The sequence below is a fragment of the Marmota monax genome, unplaced genomic scaffold (assembly GCF_021218885.2).
Source record: "Marmota monax isolate L192 unplaced genomic scaffold, Marmota_monax_Labrador192_F-V1.1 WCK01_AAM20220418_F8-fsc00420, whole genome shotgun sequence".
In the NCBI taxonomy this organism is placed as follows: Eukaryota; Metazoa; Chordata; class Mammalia; order Rodentia; family Sciuridae; genus Marmota; species Marmota monax.
In genome coordinates, this window is record NW_026694467.1 from 38,831 (window position 1) to 58,142 (window position 19,312).

The 19,312-nt window shown below is 37.4% G+C and overlaps 1 protein-coding gene across 9 annotated transcripts in view; it reads right to left on the minus strand.

Annotated features, from left to right (window-relative positions):
• LOC124075518 (dynein axonemal heavy chain 6-like) overlaps nt 1-19,312 on the minus strand; it is a 157,005-nt gene that overhangs the window by 37,188 nt on the left and 100,505 nt on the right. For 8 of the 9 annotated variants that reach the window (XR_009224396.1, XM_058571164.1, XM_058571165.1 and 5 more), the window contains 5 exons: nt 9,661-9,786; nt 9,417-9,572; nt 8,981-9,142; nt 4,692-4,829; nt 1,610-1,777 (listed from right to left, as the gene is read on the minus strand). Coding sequence is in view for 8 of the 9 variants with exons in the window: in XM_058571164.1 (XP_058427147.1) it covers nt 1,610-1,777; nt 4,692-4,829; nt 8,981-9,142; nt 9,417-9,572; nt 9,661-9,786 (750 nt within the window). In the remaining variant the exon portion in view is untranslated. The remainder of the gene's footprint in view (nt 1-1,609; nt 1,778-4,691; nt 4,830-8,980; nt 9,143-9,416; nt 9,573-9,660; nt 9,787-19,312) is intronic. The other variant, XM_058571160.1, reaches the window with a different exon arrangement.

Sequence of the window (19,312 nt, forward strand, 5' to 3'; positions counted from 1 at the left end):
TCTCTGTATAAATGAAGATGTGGGCTTGGTGACTTTTAGTTCAAGGAATAGCAGAGTTCAATTTTTGGAAATGTACAAATAGAGGTTGGATGGTATCGTAACTCCTGAGTACAAAATCAAGAATTGGACTTCTCTAATCTGACAAAAAGGCCACCTTGGTGGAGAGTACCAGTGATGGCCACTTGCTCTCTTTAGGTTCCCTGGGAATCAAGGGAAGCTACATAAAGATTTGTAGCTTCTCCGTATAAGACTACCTTGCTCCTGAAAAATTTCTGCATCCTTGGTTAAATTAGTTGAATAAAGCCTGACATCTTTGACAGTGGAGGTAGAAATGGACCCTTCCTTTTACCCATAATCTGCCCTAACCACTGCAGAATTTGAAGGATGAATAGATGTCTTAAAAGGTCTGTTTTGTTTACTGCTTTTAATTACTGATTTGCAGTGTTTTGCACACAGGTGATAAAAATGTTTATTGATGACAGACTCTGACTATTCTCAATCTGTAACAAGAGGAGTAACATTCAGAAGATGAGATTTTTAAATTTGCCCCCTCAATACTGACTAACAGCAATAGTACAAAATATGAGATGAAAAAAATATATTGCACTGGGCTTTAAACCCAGTTTAGTTTCTACCAGGTGGGACAATGAGCAAGAAATAATCATCCATGTCCACAGAGAGAATCATAGTGAAGCCAACACCCATCTTAACTGCTTTCCCCACCCCACCATGCCTACAAAAGTTATTGAGGATACTGAGCTTTTGAGCTGTAATTCTTGCAATGACAGGACTTGGCATGGTCTATTCTGATGTTAATCAATTACCTTAACTTTATAGAGAATATTTAAAATTATCTGTTATCAAAGGAATTTATTAGCTATAGGAATAATCTGTGTTTTCTAAGAAATTCCATTCTTAAAAGGGTGGTGTCTCGTTATGAAAAGCAGTGCTGAACATAAGGGGCCTCCTGGAGTCTGACAATATTTTGGTCTTGGTGGTCAGACAGATGAATACATGTGTAAGAATTCACTGAGTTTTACCCTTGTGAGCCTGTGCCCTTTATTGCATACAGACCGTACCTTAATCTAAGTTCCTTGAAAAATAAATATGATACTTAAGAACATTTATTCTTAGCTAGTATTAAGGAATAAATACCATTGAAATTAGAAATAAAATATGTCTTGTTAGATAAAGGTAGAACAAACAATATCACAATTAATTTATTAGTGATTACTGTTTTCTTACTAATTATTATAGACTGACAAACCAATCCTTCCATCATATTGATTAATATAGTTTCTACTCAGCATTCCTTGATTCTAACAACAACAAAAAATGCATAAAGGGAAGTGAGAATAATATAGTATTTCAAGAACCAATACTTACATTTTAATTTCTAGAGATGAACTGATAAAACCACAAATGAACTGGTTAATGAAACTCATGGATTTATTCCAGTTTTAAGGGCCTACTATAATTGCAGCAAAAAACAACTACCAAAACCAAACATGCAGAATAAACATTCTATGTGATAACAATCATATCTACAATAAAAGAAATCACGTTGAAAATGTTGCTTCTTAATAATAAAAAAAAATAGAAAGCTTACCTCTGCAATCAAAGCATAATTTGGAACCATCATTGCCATTGGTCTAAATAGAGCCTTCAAATTATCTGGCAACTCGGTTCTGCCAGCATATCCAGGATTCATTGTGATGAAGGCTGCACAAGTCATAACCAACTTTATTTCTCTTCCCTCAAACATGAATCTAGAGAGCTATTTAAAAAGAAAGTATAAATTAACCCTTCTCCGGGCATTTGTAAATTCTCACATAATAACTGAGCATGAAACATTCAAGCAAAGACTACTGAATCCTGTTGTTGGGACAACAGGGAGCATTTCTCTTCTGATTCTATTCTACCTACTTCCAATCTCTGGGTTCAGTGTTTCATATTCTCTGCTTCCCTGCCCCTTCCTTGACCAATATTTCTCTTCTTTCCTGGTCCAATCCTGAAATCTTCTAGGCCTCAATATCTTTTGCTTAGACTCTTCAGTTCAACTGTCACTAAACGTTCTCCACTCCCACTTTCTGGTTTTTTCCAAGAAATTCTAATCTATTCTTAATCTTTGGTGCCTTTTCACTTTCATTCAACAGCAGAGGCTTGTTAAGCACTTATTGTGGATGAGGCTCTAAGTTAGCCATGGAGGCACAGAGCTGAAGGAAACTTGACTCTTGAGAAGCTCTAGGTTTGTTGTGTGCCCTCAGACTTAGACAGTATGACAACATGGTGCTAAAAATATTATAGTGGAGGTATGAGCAAAGCCTCCCTTGGGAGAGGCAGTTTGCTTGAGACCTGAACAATTAAGAAGGACATTTCAGCTACATAAGCAGGAGCAGCCTTTCCTGGCAAAATGAGCAGGAGGAAGAAAGAGCCCTGCATGTTCCAGGAATGACCAGCAATCTACTTTGCTACAAAGTAAAAGTATAGCTAGGTTGGGGCCTGGGCATTTAGAGTCTTGCACACTAAACTGCAGAATTTAGTTTTAGTCCCCTGGTTGAGGGGAAACAGAGGATTCTTGTAAGCAGAGTGATAGGAACAAAGATGGTAGTGGAGAGGTTGGACAAACTACAGACAGGGAGGCTATTAAAGAACTGTCACTAGCAAGAAGATGAAAGCCAGAATTTGAGAGGTGTTAAGTGGGGATGAGAGGCACCTAGTAGGTATAATTAATATAATTTGGTGACATTTTAGATTCTGGGTTGATAACAGACAGAGGCAAATTCAGGGTTTCTAGTTGGGCCACTGTATGAAGGTGCTATAACAAACACGAGGAATAAGGGAAAGACCAGGGCAGAGCTAGGGCAATGTGTCGTTGCTAGATGAGGCCAATTCTCCTGATGTTAAAAGACTAAATGTGCTGTTCAAATCCTCCATCTCTGTGCTTTATTTCTTCTATACCAGGGGATGCACCCCACTCCAAGTATTTCATCTGGCCACTAGAAATTGAGGATAAGGTTGGTTAATCTCAGAGTCCTCCTACTTTCCCTAACCCTCACATGGTAGCTCTTGAACTGGCAGTGCTTCTATTTTCTCTGGTCTTTGCTCCCCATCCTCCTCCAGCTTTGTTTTCAGTTATTCAGCAGGATGATAATGATTTACTGGTTATATCTGAAAGTCCTTGTCTTTAATATAGACATCCCCAGAGTATGTCGCAAGGAAGAGGGTGGGTAGATGAAGGAGTTCAGACTTCAGGGTCACATAGATTTAGGTGTGTATCTTAGTATTATGATGTCTACTAAATATTTTTTAACTTTTAATCCTTCTTACCTATAACTTTGAGAAAGTACCATATACTACACAAAAGTTTGGTGTAAAGATGAGATAAATGTAAAGTATACCACAATGACTTTTTATCAGTTATTAAAGTCTAATTCCTCATTTCTTTTCTTCTTATTTGTTCTATAATTTGTTTCTTTATAGAGACAATAACCAAAAACTTAACAACTCTTTATCAGGGCCCCTTTTGATATGAGTGGTTCCTGTTCCAGAGGGGGAGTTGAAATGTCCCCTGCTCTGTCAGGTAAAACCTTACTTATAGAGCTTGAGGACATCTGAGGCTTTATTGACATGGGGCCTAGGGAATAGTGGGGGACCCTTGAGGGGCTTGGAGGGATTTTGGTTTGTATGGGCTGTGCGTCACTGCTGCCTTTCAGTGACTAAAGCTCAGAAGGTCAATACAGAGCATTAGGAGTCTTGGTCTCATCTTTCATTGCAATCAGCTTCCATTACAATATCCCCTTCTTCAAAACATATTCATATGTGGCTGAAACAAACTTTAAATAACAAGACTACTACAAACATTCATTTGACCCTATACTCCTTAGATTTTCTAGTCCAGTGAGCTCTGGAGAGCCAAGGTCCTCTTGGATTTCCTAGGATTTCTACCCATTTTTTCCACCAGCAGTAAGCTAAGCCTGGGGGCTATAATGAAGACAGTGAAGTTCATAAGAGGCAATCTTAGAGAAACAGAAACAAGAAGGGCAGGGAGCCGGCTTAGTGGTACATGCCTGTAATCCCACCGGCTTGGTAGGTTGAGGCAGGAGGATCTTGAGTTCAAAGCCAGCCTTGGCAAAAAGCAAAGTGCTAAGCAACTCAGCTAGACCCTGTCTCTAAATTAAAAATACAAAATAGGGCTGGAGATGTGGCTCAGTGGTTGAGTGCCCCTGAATTCAATCCCCAGTATGCCCCTCCCCGCAAAAAAGGAAGTGAAAGGAGAGAAAAAGGAAGTGGAGAGCAGAGGAACAGGGTGTGAATATGTGAGGAAGAGCTTCACAGGTTCTTAAAGACTCTAAGACATGGAAGACACAAATCTGAAGACTTTAAAAAAAAACCCTAGAAAATTTTATTTATGTAAGCTTTTGTTATTTTTCAAAGGCACTCTAGGAGGTTGACAGCATGAGACTACTTTGGAACTGAATCTCATAGTTTCTGTATCGTCACAGCACTGATTTTTCTCTGTGTTGCTTGGATGCAGAATTAATTCATCCAATTAAGTCCTGTTGCTGTAGCATTCATCAATTAAACCAGAAATATGAACTAGATAGGCTAAATCTAGAATTTTCTTTCCTCAAATACAACAAGCTGTGTGTTAGCTACTAACTTAAGATAGAGAATTGACCAATCCTTACTTTTGCGGCTTTGGCATTCCTAATGGTGATGAGTTGCTGTGCAATCACTGACAAAACTTCTATGTCTATTCGATTAAATTCATCGAAGCAGCACCAGGCTCCTGACTGGGCCAAACCACTAAAGAAGCGCCCCATCATCTGAAATCAAAATAAAGTCATTCACCTTTGAATTACACAGTTTAATTCCTTCAAAAGCTAAATTTTGAGCTGAAGTATTAAACAGAAGAGGTGTTATCTACAAATAAGCAATGGTTTTAAGTAAATAGTGCACTGTCAGATGTAAGAAGTTTTCTACAAGAAATCTTTTTGCCTCTCTCCAAGCTTTGAATCTAATTTTTACTTTTAAATAACAAAATAATCTGACCAATTTTCTTTCTTTTTTAAAATAATCCTACTCATCTCCACAAATACTTGACAGGTTCTCAAGACTCTAAGACATGGAAGACACAAATTTAACGACTTAAAAAAACCCTTAGAAAATTTTATTAATGTAAGCTTTTGTTATTTTTCAAAGGTACTCTAGTGGTTGACAGCACATGACTACTAATGAGCAGAAGGCATAACTGCACAGGTTAAAGTACAGGTTCTTGCTTTTTTCTATAGCAGAATCCTCATGACAGAAGAAAATGAGTATGTACTGCTGCTATCTAAAGTGTACAATTTCTTTGGAGACTTGAATTTTGGATTGATACATGTTGCACTACCCATCTCTTTAAAAACAGAGCTAATGGGTTTTCTGTCTCTTAGGTGTTCAACTGAGCATGCATTACCTCACCTTATTCTAATTCTCATAAATTGTATAAAGACAGGTGGATATGTGTGTATCTCTCTACATTTCTGTGTCTATACTTGTATTAGGTTTGACAGAAACATAACAGAAAGGGAAACTGGTAGTATGAAGAGAGTTTTGAAAAAATTATTGGAAGATGGAAAATACATGGAAACAGATTGCCTAATTGAGAAGGGAAAATTGCAGACCCAAGGCAGAGAGGGAGGAGAACTGCCCTTTAGTGGTACCTACAAGAAACTCCAAACCCAACATCAGTACATGTAAGGAAATCAGGAACAGGCTTTAGGGCAATCTTTGGAAATCAGCCAAAGATCAGCACTTGGAAAAATCAGGTTTTTGGGTCCTTTATCTCTCTGTAACAGGACTCTTGAGATTTCAGTACTGACTTTCTTTTACCAAGCTAAAACTCAAGTAATGCCTTCTCTAGAAAAGAGATCTGCTTTGGGGAGTTATTGGGAGAAGACATTAGCTAGAGAGATAAAGGAAGAAGAGACAGGAAAGAAAGATAAATCCAAATTTCTATTTTAGTTATTGAAATTCAAAGATAATAAAGAAAAGACAGCTCCATCCAAGGGTAAACTCCATTGAAATATACCTCTTTGAAAGAAAAAATTTTATTTGACACTTAATAGGGGCTTCCTGATATTTGGCTTCTCCATAGGACTGCTGTGACAATTTGCATAAACTGGGGAAGCATGCTGTCCACACATCCTATACTTCTACAATACTCACAATAGCTCCTTCATTCAGAGAAGGACATTTTGAGTAAACAAGCTACCCACACTAGTCCAATCCATACTTCTGAACTGAAAAGTGAAGAGCAACAGACAATTGAGAAAAATCAATATCAAGAAAAAGAAGGAATGAAAAGGATGAACTGAATGAGCAATGCTGGTAAAAATGGAGATAATTTATGGAACAGAACAGAATATTGAAAACTCACATGGCATCCTTGAGATCTGAGAGGAAACTGTACTTTAAAGCATAAAATCATATGCTCTAAAAACAAATTTGTCAAAGATTAGAAATAGTTCTTGAATATTAATAATACTATAGCCATGATAAAAAATTAAATGGAGAATTAAATGGGTGCACGGAATGGTAGAATGGATAGTACTAATGATCAAGTTGGTATTCTAGACAACAAAATTGAAGAACTCTTCTATAAGAGTGGGAGGCCACTCCAGAGCAATGGTCTTTGTATGTGAGATTATGCTTACTTCCTGGAGTACATAAAGATTTCTCAAGGAATATTTGTGAATGGACAGTTTTAAAGGAAGTAAAAAAGAAAATTCTAGATCTTTATCTTTGATATAGACTCTTTGCTATAATTTATCTCTTGAGAACATGGCGGTGGTCACACTGGTTCTTCATTTCTATATGTCCTCCACAAAAGATCCTCTTTCCTTCACTCCTGTTTGTGTAGTTTGTGCCTAGGAGAGGAGGAAAGCGAGGTTTTGAAATTTAGCCTCCTTATGGCTGTATTCACTAAGTCAAGTGCCACATGTACAAAGACCCAATAGGTCCTAGTAGCTTCCATGCTCTCATTCATACTAAATCTTAATTCTGGTATACTTCCCCAGAATGTGAAAACCTCCAGCCTGTCAAGCAAAGGAAAAATTCCAAATACTAATTTTGAACAAAGGAACATTTCCACTGACTGACTGGGAAATAAACACTTTTGCAAGTCAGGCAGTTTCTAATTCTTCTCTTCCCATGTAAAGGACTCAGTGCTTATAAGTGAAAGCCAGAAACACACCTATAGTCAAACACAATTGGGCATATTATTTATTTCAACAAGTGAGATCACACATTATGGGGAACCTTGGAAACCATGAGGGAACTGTGGGTTGTCTTAGTAAAGGAGCCTTGGGAGGAGTTACAGGATTTGGGTTTACATTAGGAAATTTTGGGGAACATTTAATAATAAGAATTTTGGGCTGTATATTAGTTTTCTAGGACTGCTGTGACAATTTGCATAAACTGGGTGGTGAAAGCTACAGAAATCTATTCTTTTACAGTTCTGGGAGCTACATACTTGAACCCAAAGTATTGGCAAAGCCACATTCACTACAAAAGCTCAAGGGAAGACATTTCCTTGACTCTAGATTCTAGTACTTGCAGGTAATCTTTGGCATTCCTTGGCTTGCACTGCATCACTCTAATCTATGCCTCTGTGTACCTTCACATGGTGTTCCTCTCTCTGTGTGACCACTGTCACATTTGCCTCTTCTCATAAGGACACTAGTTCATCCAGTTCCAGTAGGATCCCATTTTAACTAGATTACCTCTGTGAAGATTTCTATCCCCAAATCAGGTAATGTTCACACATGCAAGGTGTTAGGCCTTGAACATCTTTTAGGAAGACACAAATCAATCCACACCACTCTGAATTAGGTGTGGAAAGCAGAAACAATTCTATAATGCATACCCTAATAATACTTGTCTATCAGGCTGAAGGACAGCCTGCCTGAAGCTGTCAGTGGTAATGATGTAGCAGTTACTCTGGTTGGCAGGGAGAAGGAGATGTTAAGCCCGAGGATTCATACGCATACTAAAGTTAGAAAGACACTGTTCTAAAAAGAAGCAGAGAGAGTAGAATAGAAATGAAAAAAAAATCTATTAGCCCTGATACTTGGAATGCTTTCTTTGAATGGCCGAGGTTTCATGATGGTGTGTTGGCTCTTTTCTATGGGTTTAATATTCTGTTAAATTCCGTGATGAACTATATTCTTGATTGTGCTGTGCTAAGGGTTTACATTTTTATATTCAACCCCTAGACAAAACAAAGACAACATAACTATAGTTTTAAAATAGTATGTAAATTTCATCAGCCTTGGAAGTGAAAAGAAATGTGAAAGTGGAACAGAAAGTTGGCAGGTTGAACTGAACAAAGTCTTATTTAATGAACTGGCAGATCATGTTCACCACTAATGTATTGCAAATACAGAAATAAATTTATGTTTTAAAAGCAACTATCAGAAGAAGTGAAAACAAGTATTCCTGTAAGTCAAAAAGTTTTTTTCAGCAGTCTGCAAAATCCAGGTGTTCTTATAATAACACTAAGGTGTTATTTGCCTTTTCCAATCTTCTTCTCTCATCAGGGTACAGAGTAGAAAAGCATCACTGATATGGTTTCAGTTTTTACACTGTAAATTACCATTAAGAAACCATTCTTCATCAAGTTTTGATATAATTTCAAATAATATTGACAATTTACCTAAAGCATTATTAAAATATTTGTCTCTTTAAAGAATACATATCTATGTAAGGCTAGATTTTCTTAAAATATTACAAGCAAAATAACATACTGCAATAGTCTGAATGTAGATTGATTCTTCTTCCTTGTTCTCTTTTTCCACTTTTAACCATTCTTTGCCCTGCTTCATTTCCGTTATTTGACATAACCTCATTGTTTCCTTGTTTTGTTATGTTGTGTTGCAAATATTGAAAGCCACACAAAACACTTAACGTTAGAATTCAGATAAGGGAAATGTACCTTGTAGTCCAAACCATCAGAACAGTTAAAGACCACACACTGGATGGCAAGAGCTTTTGCTAGGTCTTTGGTGGTCTCTGTTTTTCCAGTGCCAGCAGGACCAGCTGGTGCACCTCCTAGGTCAAGCTGCAAAGCCCCCATGAGGCAAAGATAGCAGCGATCCTGAAGAAATTAATAAATTGTCATCATTGAAGGGAATTGACTTTAGCTACAAATTTATGTCATTTGCTTTCTATAGGAGGGCCACTGGTTCCCATGTAGGGTTTTATACAATTGAAGTATACTCAATGGTCCATGTACATAATTAAAGTATATAAATATCTGCTTTACAAAGATGTATCACAGCAAATTCCTTTAAAATTGTTAGATGAAACTTCTCATTGTTTTGACAAAAAAGCACTTGTATCAATATTAACCTAAGTGATCAGTCACTCACCGTGAGAGGAGTAATAACCAATCTTGGGCATGCTCCCAAATATTCATAGCCATAAGTGTACTGAGATAGTGCCATTCTAGCCACACAATTGTCTATGTCTACATCCCAATAATAGCGCAGTTGTCTCTGCCAGTCAAAGGATTCAACTTTGTCTACCTACATAAGTGATTATGGATGAAATATATATTAGACACAATAATTTCAGGAAGAAGTATGTGATCTTACTTTTAAATGAAACATTTACCTTCGTGTTAACAAGCTCAGTGACTATATCTCTTGCATGCACATCAATAGTGATCAATGCAGTTATGATATTTCTGTGCAATTTAGGTAGACTGCCTCGAACTACTGTAGCCAGGGCATTTAATCTCTACAAATTAAAAAAAAAGTCATTGTCATAGTGAATTTTCAACATTAGCTTGCATACACATATTTTTACTACTAAAATTACACATTTCCTAAAATCATCTAGTTTTAAAAATTTATAGTTCTTTGACCAAACAATGCATTAACTAATTTAATTTCCATAAGACTTCTGTGAAGTATAAACTGTCTTTACTCCCATTTTACATTTGAGGAAACTGAAAGAGAGTAAAGCTACTTGATGACAGTCAAACAGTTATGAAGTAGCAAAATGAAACTTGAATAGACATTTGCTTCAAGGAAAGTGAGACCATACTCTTAACTACTATGATGTCTCGAAGGAAGACAGTTCTGTCTAAAAATTGGATGTAGTTAAAGGTAATGCTCTTCATATTCAGGGAGAGTTTTTTTTTTTTTTTTTTATTGATAATCAGGACACCTAAGCATTTTAATCAGGCCAATGGATGATTAAAGAAAAACATTTTTTGAAAATTTTAGCTCCTGATTCTCACCTAAGTTGTTAAATTGTTTACAAAGAGTGGTGCCACTGAAGGTCTTGCCCAGCTGGTTTGAATTTTCACTCACAACCCTAATCAGATGCCACCACTACATAGAGGTTAATGGAGTTTTCTCTAGTGGGTCATTTCCCCTTCCTACAGCTCTGGAGATGAAATTTCACTGAGGACATTCATGAGAGTAATTTCTCTTATTTCAAGAAAGTTTTTCTCTCCTTTTTCTGTTTTAAGGGTGAATCTTAAAAACTGCAATATTGCTTGGAAATGTAATTGAATTTGGGTTAAAGATTAGGTCTAGGTTCTTGTAAGATATATAGTTTGCAAATGTTTTTTTCCTGTTATCTAGGTTGCCTTCTCACTCTGAAGTGTTTCCTTTGCCACAAAAAGCTCTTTTGTCTGTTTGTTGATGCCATCCCACTCGTTACCTATGCTTTTGTTATTGTGTCCAACAAATAAAGGCCAAGGCCCATGCCTTGAAGCTTTTTCCCTGTTTTCTACTTTGAGTTTGACAGTTTCAGGTCTTACATTTAAAACTTTAATCCACTATGAGTGGACTTAAAAGTTAGCATATTACAGTGATGCATTCATATCAATGTTCATAGTTCAATTCACAATAGCTGAACTATGGAACCAACCTAGATGCCCTTCCACAGATAAGTAGATAAAGAAATTGTGGTATATAAACATAATGGAATACTACTCAGTCTTAAAGAAGAATGAAGAAAAAATGTTTGGGTTCCAAGATGGTGAAGTTTCCAACTCCCCCTCTCCACAGCTGTGATGACTTGGTGACTACCCAACACTCATACTGGAGTGACTCCCAGTGAGTGGTAGGACGTTTTCCCTCACAGGGGCTCCCATTCATGAATTTAAGCTTCATGGAGCATGTGTCAGGATTTTAAACAGCAGTTTGTTGCAAGCCCAGCCCAGGACGTGGGGAAACCAGAGTTGCTCTTTGCCACGGATGCTGGCCAGCAGCGTGACGATGGAACCCCCCCGAAAGACGGGCGGACTTTGAGCACCGAGGATTTCTGGCAGCGCAGAGACACAGGGTTACTGATCCTTCAGGGCTGGTGTGGGCCAGACTGTGACCTACAACACTGCAGAGCACCAGACCAAGGACCGAATTCTGGACGTAGGGTAGGAACAGCCCAGTTCCCTCCACCTCTCTGGACACCCTGCCGTGGAAACGGGTGCTTGCCATCTTGGAAAATCTACCTCATCAACTTTTGGCGGGTGTAGCTGACAGCACGATGGGCATCTGAACAGGTGTGTGATTTGCAGCCCCCCCCTCTACGCAGCTGTGATAACTCAAAACCTTTCTCACCAGCTCTCCGTGGGAATATGACAGAACAGGTTGCCGGTTTCCAACTCCCCCTCTCCACAGCTGTGATGACTTGGTGACTACCCAACACAGAGATAGCGCTCAGTTGATCAGAAGCACGGGGCAGCCAGGGGCCACCCACCCCGAGTGAACCCAGGGCTGTGGACAAGAGACCCATCAATTGGGGCCTGGTGGGCAGGAGAGGGGAGGGGGATAGAGATTGGAAGCTACCCAAAGAGACCAGGATTGGAGAGGCACCCAGCAGGTGAGAGAGAGCTGCTTCACACAGATTGCTTCCACCACCCTAAGGGCAGAGACCCTACCTGGAGTGCACAACGCCACCTACTGGAAGAGAAGAAAACAGAATTCTAACAGTGCATTTTCCCCCTTCTTTCCTTTTTTCTTTTTATCTTTTTCTTCTCTATTTTCCTCTTTTTTACATTCCTTTCTCTCTATCTCTTTCCTCCCCCTTTTTTTCTTCTTTTTTTACTTTTCTTCCTCATTCTCTTCCTTTCTCAACCTCCCAAGTGTTACTATTTCTATTACGTATAATTTACTAAATGCAAATAGGTGTTTGTTTCTATGCTTTTAGTGTCCTCCCATATACTTAACTACTGTAAAATACCTCCTGTCTATTTTCCTGCTAATAACTTCCTTCATTAGAGTTCTCCTCCAAAGTAGCTAACATATATTAACCCCATACCCTCTCATCTTTCCCCCTTAACATAATGTCCTATGCCTGACCCTCAGTTCTCTATACGTCACCAGAAACTATGCATTTTATGAAACTAATGAATAAATTTTAAATTATAATTGAATCCAACATCTCTAAACATAGAGACTAATTATAAATGTATTAATAACAGAAACTAGCTCATAGATGATGTATAGTTGATATTGGGAACTGTTTACATTGTCTCCCATCACAAAGGAGAGATCTCGGAACTATATGAGAGCAATACAAATCTATAGGGGAAAAACAATAACACAAAAGTCATACAGAGCTGGAAAGAAACGTGAGCAACATGAAAAGACAAGGAAAGAAAGGACCACAAACAATGCAGGGCAATTCAACATTAGAGGAGGTAACATCTATAGAAGAAAGAATGTCAGATAAAGATTTCAGGATATACATGGTTCAGATGATCTGGAGTCTCAAGGAAGACATTAGACAGCAAATGCAGACAATGAAAGATCACTTTGACAATGAATTACATAAACAAGTCCAAGAAGCAAAAGATCAACTCTACAGGGAGATAGAGGTTATACAAAAAAACCAAACAGAAATCCTGGAAATGAAGGAAATAATAAACCAAATTAAAATCTCAAATGAGAGTATCACCAGAAGAGTAGAACACTTAGAAGACAGAACATCAGTCAACAAAGACAAAGTATATCATCTCGAAAAGAGTGCAGACAGCACAAAGAGACTGATAAGAAATCATGAGCAGAACATCCAAGAAATATGGGATAGCATAAAACGACCAAATTTAAGAGTTATTGGGATAGAGGAAGGTATAGAGGTCCAAACCAAAGGAATGAGCAATCTGTTCAATGAAATAATTTTAGAAAACTTTCTAGACATGAAGAATGAAACAGAAATCCAAATTCTAGAAGCCTACAGGATGCCGAATGTACAAAACCACCAGAGACCCACACCAAGACACATTATAATGAAAATGTCCAACATACAGAACAAGGAGAGAATTTTAAAAGCCACAAGAGAAAGGAAGCAGATTACATTTAGGGGTAAACCTATGAGGTTAACGGCTGATCTTTCAACAAAGATCTGAAAGCTAGAAGATCCTGGAACAACATATTTCAAATGCTGAAAGATAATGTGTTCCAACCAAGAATCTTGTATCCAGCAAAATTAAGCTTCAGGTTTGAAGATGAAATAAAAACCTTTCATGATAAACAAAAGTTAAAAAGAATTTGCATCTAGAAAACTGGCGCTTCAAAACATCCTTGGCAAAACATTACATGAAGAGGAAATGAAAAATAACAATGAAAATCAACAGTGGGAAAAACTAATCAAAGAGGAAAAATAAATCGATTGAAATAACAAAAATAAACAAATATGGCTGGAAATACAAACCATATCTCAATAGTGACCCTAAATGTTAATGGCTTAAACTCACCAATCAAAAGACATAGGCTAGTAGACAGATGAAAAAAAAATGATCCAACAATATGCTTCCTATAGGAGACTCATCTGATAGGAAAAGACATACAGGGACTGAAGGTGAAAGGTAAAAGTTGAAAGGTCCACTCACATGGACCTTGGAAGCAAGCAGGGGTGTCCATACTCATATCAAATAAAATAGACTTCAATCCAAAGTTAATCAAAAGGGATAAAGGACACTACATACTGCTCAAGGGAACCATACACCACCAAGACATAACAATCATTAATATATATGCCCCAAACAATGGTGCAGCTATGTTCATCAAACAAACTCTTCTCAAGTTCAAGAGTCAAATAGACCACAACACAATAATCATGAGTGATTTTAACACCCCTCTCTCACCACTGGACAGATCTTCCAAACAAAAGTTGAATAAAGAAACTATAGAACTCAATAACACAATTAATAACTTAGACTTAATTGACATATATAGAATATACCACCCAACATCAAGCAGATACACTTTTTTCTCAGCAGCACATGGATCTTTCTTAAAAATAGACCATATATTATGCAACAGGGCAACTCTTAGCAAATACCAAGGAGTAGAGATACTGCCATGCATTTTATCTGATCATAATGGAATGAAATTGGAAATCAATGATAAAAAGGAAGAAAAATTCCTACATCACATGGAGAATGAACAATATGCTACTGATTGAACAAAGCGTTACAGAAGACATCAAGGAGGAAATTAAAAAATTCTTAGAGGTAAATGAAAACACAGACACAACATACTGAAATCTCTGGGACACTATGAAAGCAGTAGTAAGAGGAAAACTCATTGCATGGAGTTCATTCCTTAAAAGAAGAAAAAGCCAACAAATAAATGACCTCACACTACATCTCAAAGCCCTAGAAAAAGAAGAACAAATCAGCAGCAAATGCAGAGGCAAGAAATAATTAAAATCAGAGCTGAAATCAATGAAATTGAAACAAAAGAAACAATTGAAAAAATTGACAAAACTAAAAGTTGGTTCTTTGAAAAAATAAATAAGATCGACAGACCCTTAGCCATGCTAATGAAGAGAAGAGAGAGAACCCAAATTACTAGCATATGGGATAAAAAAGGCAATATCACAACAGACTCTACAGAAATACAGAAGATAATTAGATATTATTTTGAAACCTTATACTCTAATAAAATAGAAGATAGTGAAGCCATCAATAAATTCATATGCTCTGCCCAGATTGGGTCAGAAAGATATACACAACTTAAACAGACCAATATCAAGTGAGGAAATAGAAGAAGCCATCAAAAGACTACCAACCAAGAAAAGCCCAGGACTGGATGGATATACAGCTGAGTTTCACAAGACCTTTAAAGAAGAATTAATACCAATAATCTTCATTATATTTCAGGAAATAGAAAAAGAGGGAGTACTTCCAAATTCATTCTATGAGGCCAATATCACCCTGATTCCAAATCCAGACAAAGACACCTCAAAGAAAGAAAACTTCAGACCAATTTCTCTAATGAATATAGATGCAAAAATCCTCAATAAAATTCCGGCAAATTGGATACAAAAACATATCAAAAAGATCATGCACCATGATCAAGTGGGATTCATCCCCGAGATTCAAGGTTGGTTCAACACATGGAAATCAATAAATGTAATTCATCATATCAATAGACTTAAAGATAAGAACCATATGATCATCTCAATAGACACAGAAAAAGCATTTGACAAAATACAGCACCCCTTTATGTTCAAAACACTAGAAAAACTAGGGATAACAAGAACTTACCTCAACATGGTAAAAGCTATTTACGCTAAGCCTCAGGGCACCATCATTCTAAATGGATAAAAACTGAAGGCATTCCCTCTAAAATCTGGAACAAGACAGGGATGTCCTCTCTCACCACTTCTATTCAACACAGTTCTTTAAGCACTGGCCAGAGCAATTAGACAAAATGAAAGAAATTAAAGGAATAAACTATAGGAAAAGAAGAACTTAAACTAGCACTATTTGCTGATGATATGATTCTAGACCTAGAAGACCCAAAAAACTCTACCAAGAAACTTCTAGAACTAGTAAATGAATTCAGCAAAGTGGCAGGATATAAAATCAACACCCATAAATCAAAGGCATTTCTGTATATCAGTGACAAATCCTCTGAAAAGGAAATGAGGAAAACTACCCCATTCACAATATCCTCAAAAAAATACTTGGGAATCAACTTAACAAGAGAGATGAAAGATCTATACAATGAAAACTATAGAACCCTAAAGAGAGAAATAGAAGAAGACCTTAGAAGATGGAAAGATCTACCTTGCTCATGGATAGGCAGAATTAATATTATTAAAATAACCATATTACCAAAAGCACTATACAGGTTCAATGCAATTCCAATCAAAATCCCAGTGGCATTACTCATAGAAATAGAAAAAGCAATCATGACATTTATCTGGAAAAACAAGAGACCCAGAATAGTAAAAGCAATTCTAAGTAGGAAGAGTGAAACAGGTGGTATCGCTATACCAGACCTTAAACTATACTACAGAGCAATAGGAACAAAAACAGCATGGTAGTGGCACCAAAACAGGCTGGTAGACCAATTGTTACAGTATAGAGGACAAAGGACTAACCCACAAAATTACAACTACCTTATTTTAGATAAAGGTGCCAAAAGCATGCACTGGAGAAAGGATAGCCTCTTCAACAAATGTTGCTGGGAAAACTGGAAATCCAGATGCAACAAAATTAAATTGAATCCCTATCTCTCACCATGCACAAAAGTTAACTCAAAATGGATCAAGGATCTAGGAATTAAACCAGAGACCCTGAGTCTAATAGAAGAAAAAATAGGACCTAATCTCCATCACGTGGGATTAGGCCCCAACTTTGTTAATAAGACACCTATAGCACAAGAATTAAAACCAAGAATCAACAAATGGGATGGATTCAAACTAAAAAGTTTTTTCTCAGCAAAAGAAATAATATGTGAGGTGAATAGGGAGCCTACATCCTGGGAATAAATTTTTACCCCTCACACATCAGATAGAGCTCTAATCTCTAGGGTATATAAAGAACTCAACAAGATAAGCACCAAAAAACAAATAATCCAATCAATAAATGAGCCAAGGACCTGAACAGATACTTCTCAGAAGAGGATATACAATCAATCAACAAATATACAAAAAAATGCTCATCATCTCTAGCAATCAGAGAAATGCAAATTAAAACCACCCTAAGATACCATTATCACTCCAGTAAGAATGGCAGCCATTATGAAGACAAACAACAACAAGTGCTGGTGAGGATGTGGGGAAAAAGGTATAGTCATACACTGATGGTGGGACTGCAAATTAGTACAGCCAATTTGGAAAGCAGTATGGAGATTCCTTGGAAAGCTGGGAATGGAACCACCATTTGACCCAGCTGTCCCTCTCCTCGGTCTATACCCAAAGGTCTTAAAAACAGCAGACTACAGGGACACAGCCACATCAATGTTTATAGCAGCACAATTCACAATAGCTAAACTGTGGAGCCAACCTAGATGTCCTTCAATGGATGAATGGATAAAAAAATGTGGCATTTATACACAATGGAATATTACTCAGCACTAAAAAAGAATAAGATCATGGCTTTTGCAGGGAAATGGATGGCATTAGAGCAGATTATGCTAAGTGAAGTTAGCCAATCCCCCAAAAACAAATGTCTTCTCTGATATAAGAGGGATGACTCAAAATGAGGTAGGGAGGGAGAGCATGGGAGGAAGATTACCTCTAGATAGGGAAGAGGGGTGGGAGGGAAAAGGAGGGAGAAGGGGAATAGTATGGATGGTGGAAGGAGACCCTTATCGTTATACAAAATACATGTATGAAGACGTGAATTTGGTGTCAACATACCTTATATACAGAGATATGATAAATTGTGGTATAAAGGTGTATTAAGAATTGTAATGCAAAATAATAATAATAAGAGAGCTCATGTATAATGGCAAAAAAAGAAACGTTTGTTTGGTTAAGGCAAAATCCACCCTCCTTTCTAGGTGTGCAGATGGACGTTGAAGAAAAGGGCAATAGCCCTTGGAACTCTCTTGTCAATTCCCATCCTGCAAATGGTGATTCAAGGGCACCTTTCAGTGTCCAGGACTGTGAAAGTCACACAGGAGCAACTTGCTCCTGTGTCTCAGCAGCAGTATTGGCGAAATTACCCACCATGTCGACCCACTCTATTTGCTGAGTGATTGAACCACAGCTACTTTAGGCCTAGGCAAGATTAACTGGACCATAAATATTTTCCTGATGATAGTATATGCAGGTGTAATCAAGAGCCAACCATCTGTTTTGCTTATAATAAACTACCTCTGCAAGTAAAACTAAAACAAAACAAAAAGAAGAATGAAATTATGGCATCTGCCAGTAAATGGATAGAACTGAAGACTAGTATGCTAAGTGAAATAAGTCAATCCATAAGAACCAAAGGCCAAATGTTTTCTTTGATATGCAGATGCTGATTTACAATAAAGGTGGCAGCTAGGGAAGAATAGAGGTACTTTGTATTAGGAAGAGGGGAATGAAGGAGGGAAGGGTTATGAGGGTAGGAATGATAGTAAAATGAATTAGATATTATTACCCTATGATTTTTTTTGTTTTCTATGACATTTTTATTAGTTCTAATCAGTTATACATGGTAGTAGAAAGCTCTTCAATTCATTTATATACAAACAGAGCACAATTTTTCACTTCTCTTGTTGTACATGAAGTATGTGAAGTACCATTCGTGCAATCATACATGTACCTAGGGTAATGATGTCAGTCTCATTACACCATCTTTCCTACACCCATGCCTCCTCCCTCCCTTCCCCTTGGCCCCATCCAAAGTTCCTCCACTAATTCCATGTACCCTCCCCCCCCAACATTATGGATTAGCATCCACTTATCAGAGAAAACATTTGGCCCCTGGTTTGGGGGATTGGCATGATATTCTCCAACTCCATCCATTTACCTGCAAATGCCATAATTTTATTCTCTTTTAATTCTGAGTAATATTCAATTGTGTATATGTGCATGGTTTCTTTATCCATTCATCTATTGAAGGGCATCTAGGTTGGTTCCACAGTTTAGCTATTGTGAGTTGTGCTGCTATAAACATTGATATGGCTGTGTCACTGTAGTATGCTGTTTTTAAGTCCTTTGGGTATAGATGGAGGAGTGGGACAAGTGGGTCAAATGGTGGTTCCATTCCAAATTACTAAGGAATCTCCATACTGCTTTCCAGATTGGCTGCACTAATTTACAATCCCACCAGCAATGTATAAGTGTGCTATGTGCATACATGATTATGTGACCAGTATATCTCTACATCATATACAATCAGAAGAATGAGAAGTTATTCTGCATCTATGTATGATGTATCAAAATGCAGTCTACTATCATGTATAGCTAATTAGAACAAATTTTTTAAGAAGCTCAATATCATCACTAATCCTCAGGAAAATGACAATCAAAAGCAACGTGTAATATTACTTCAAAACTGGTAGGATGACTACTATCA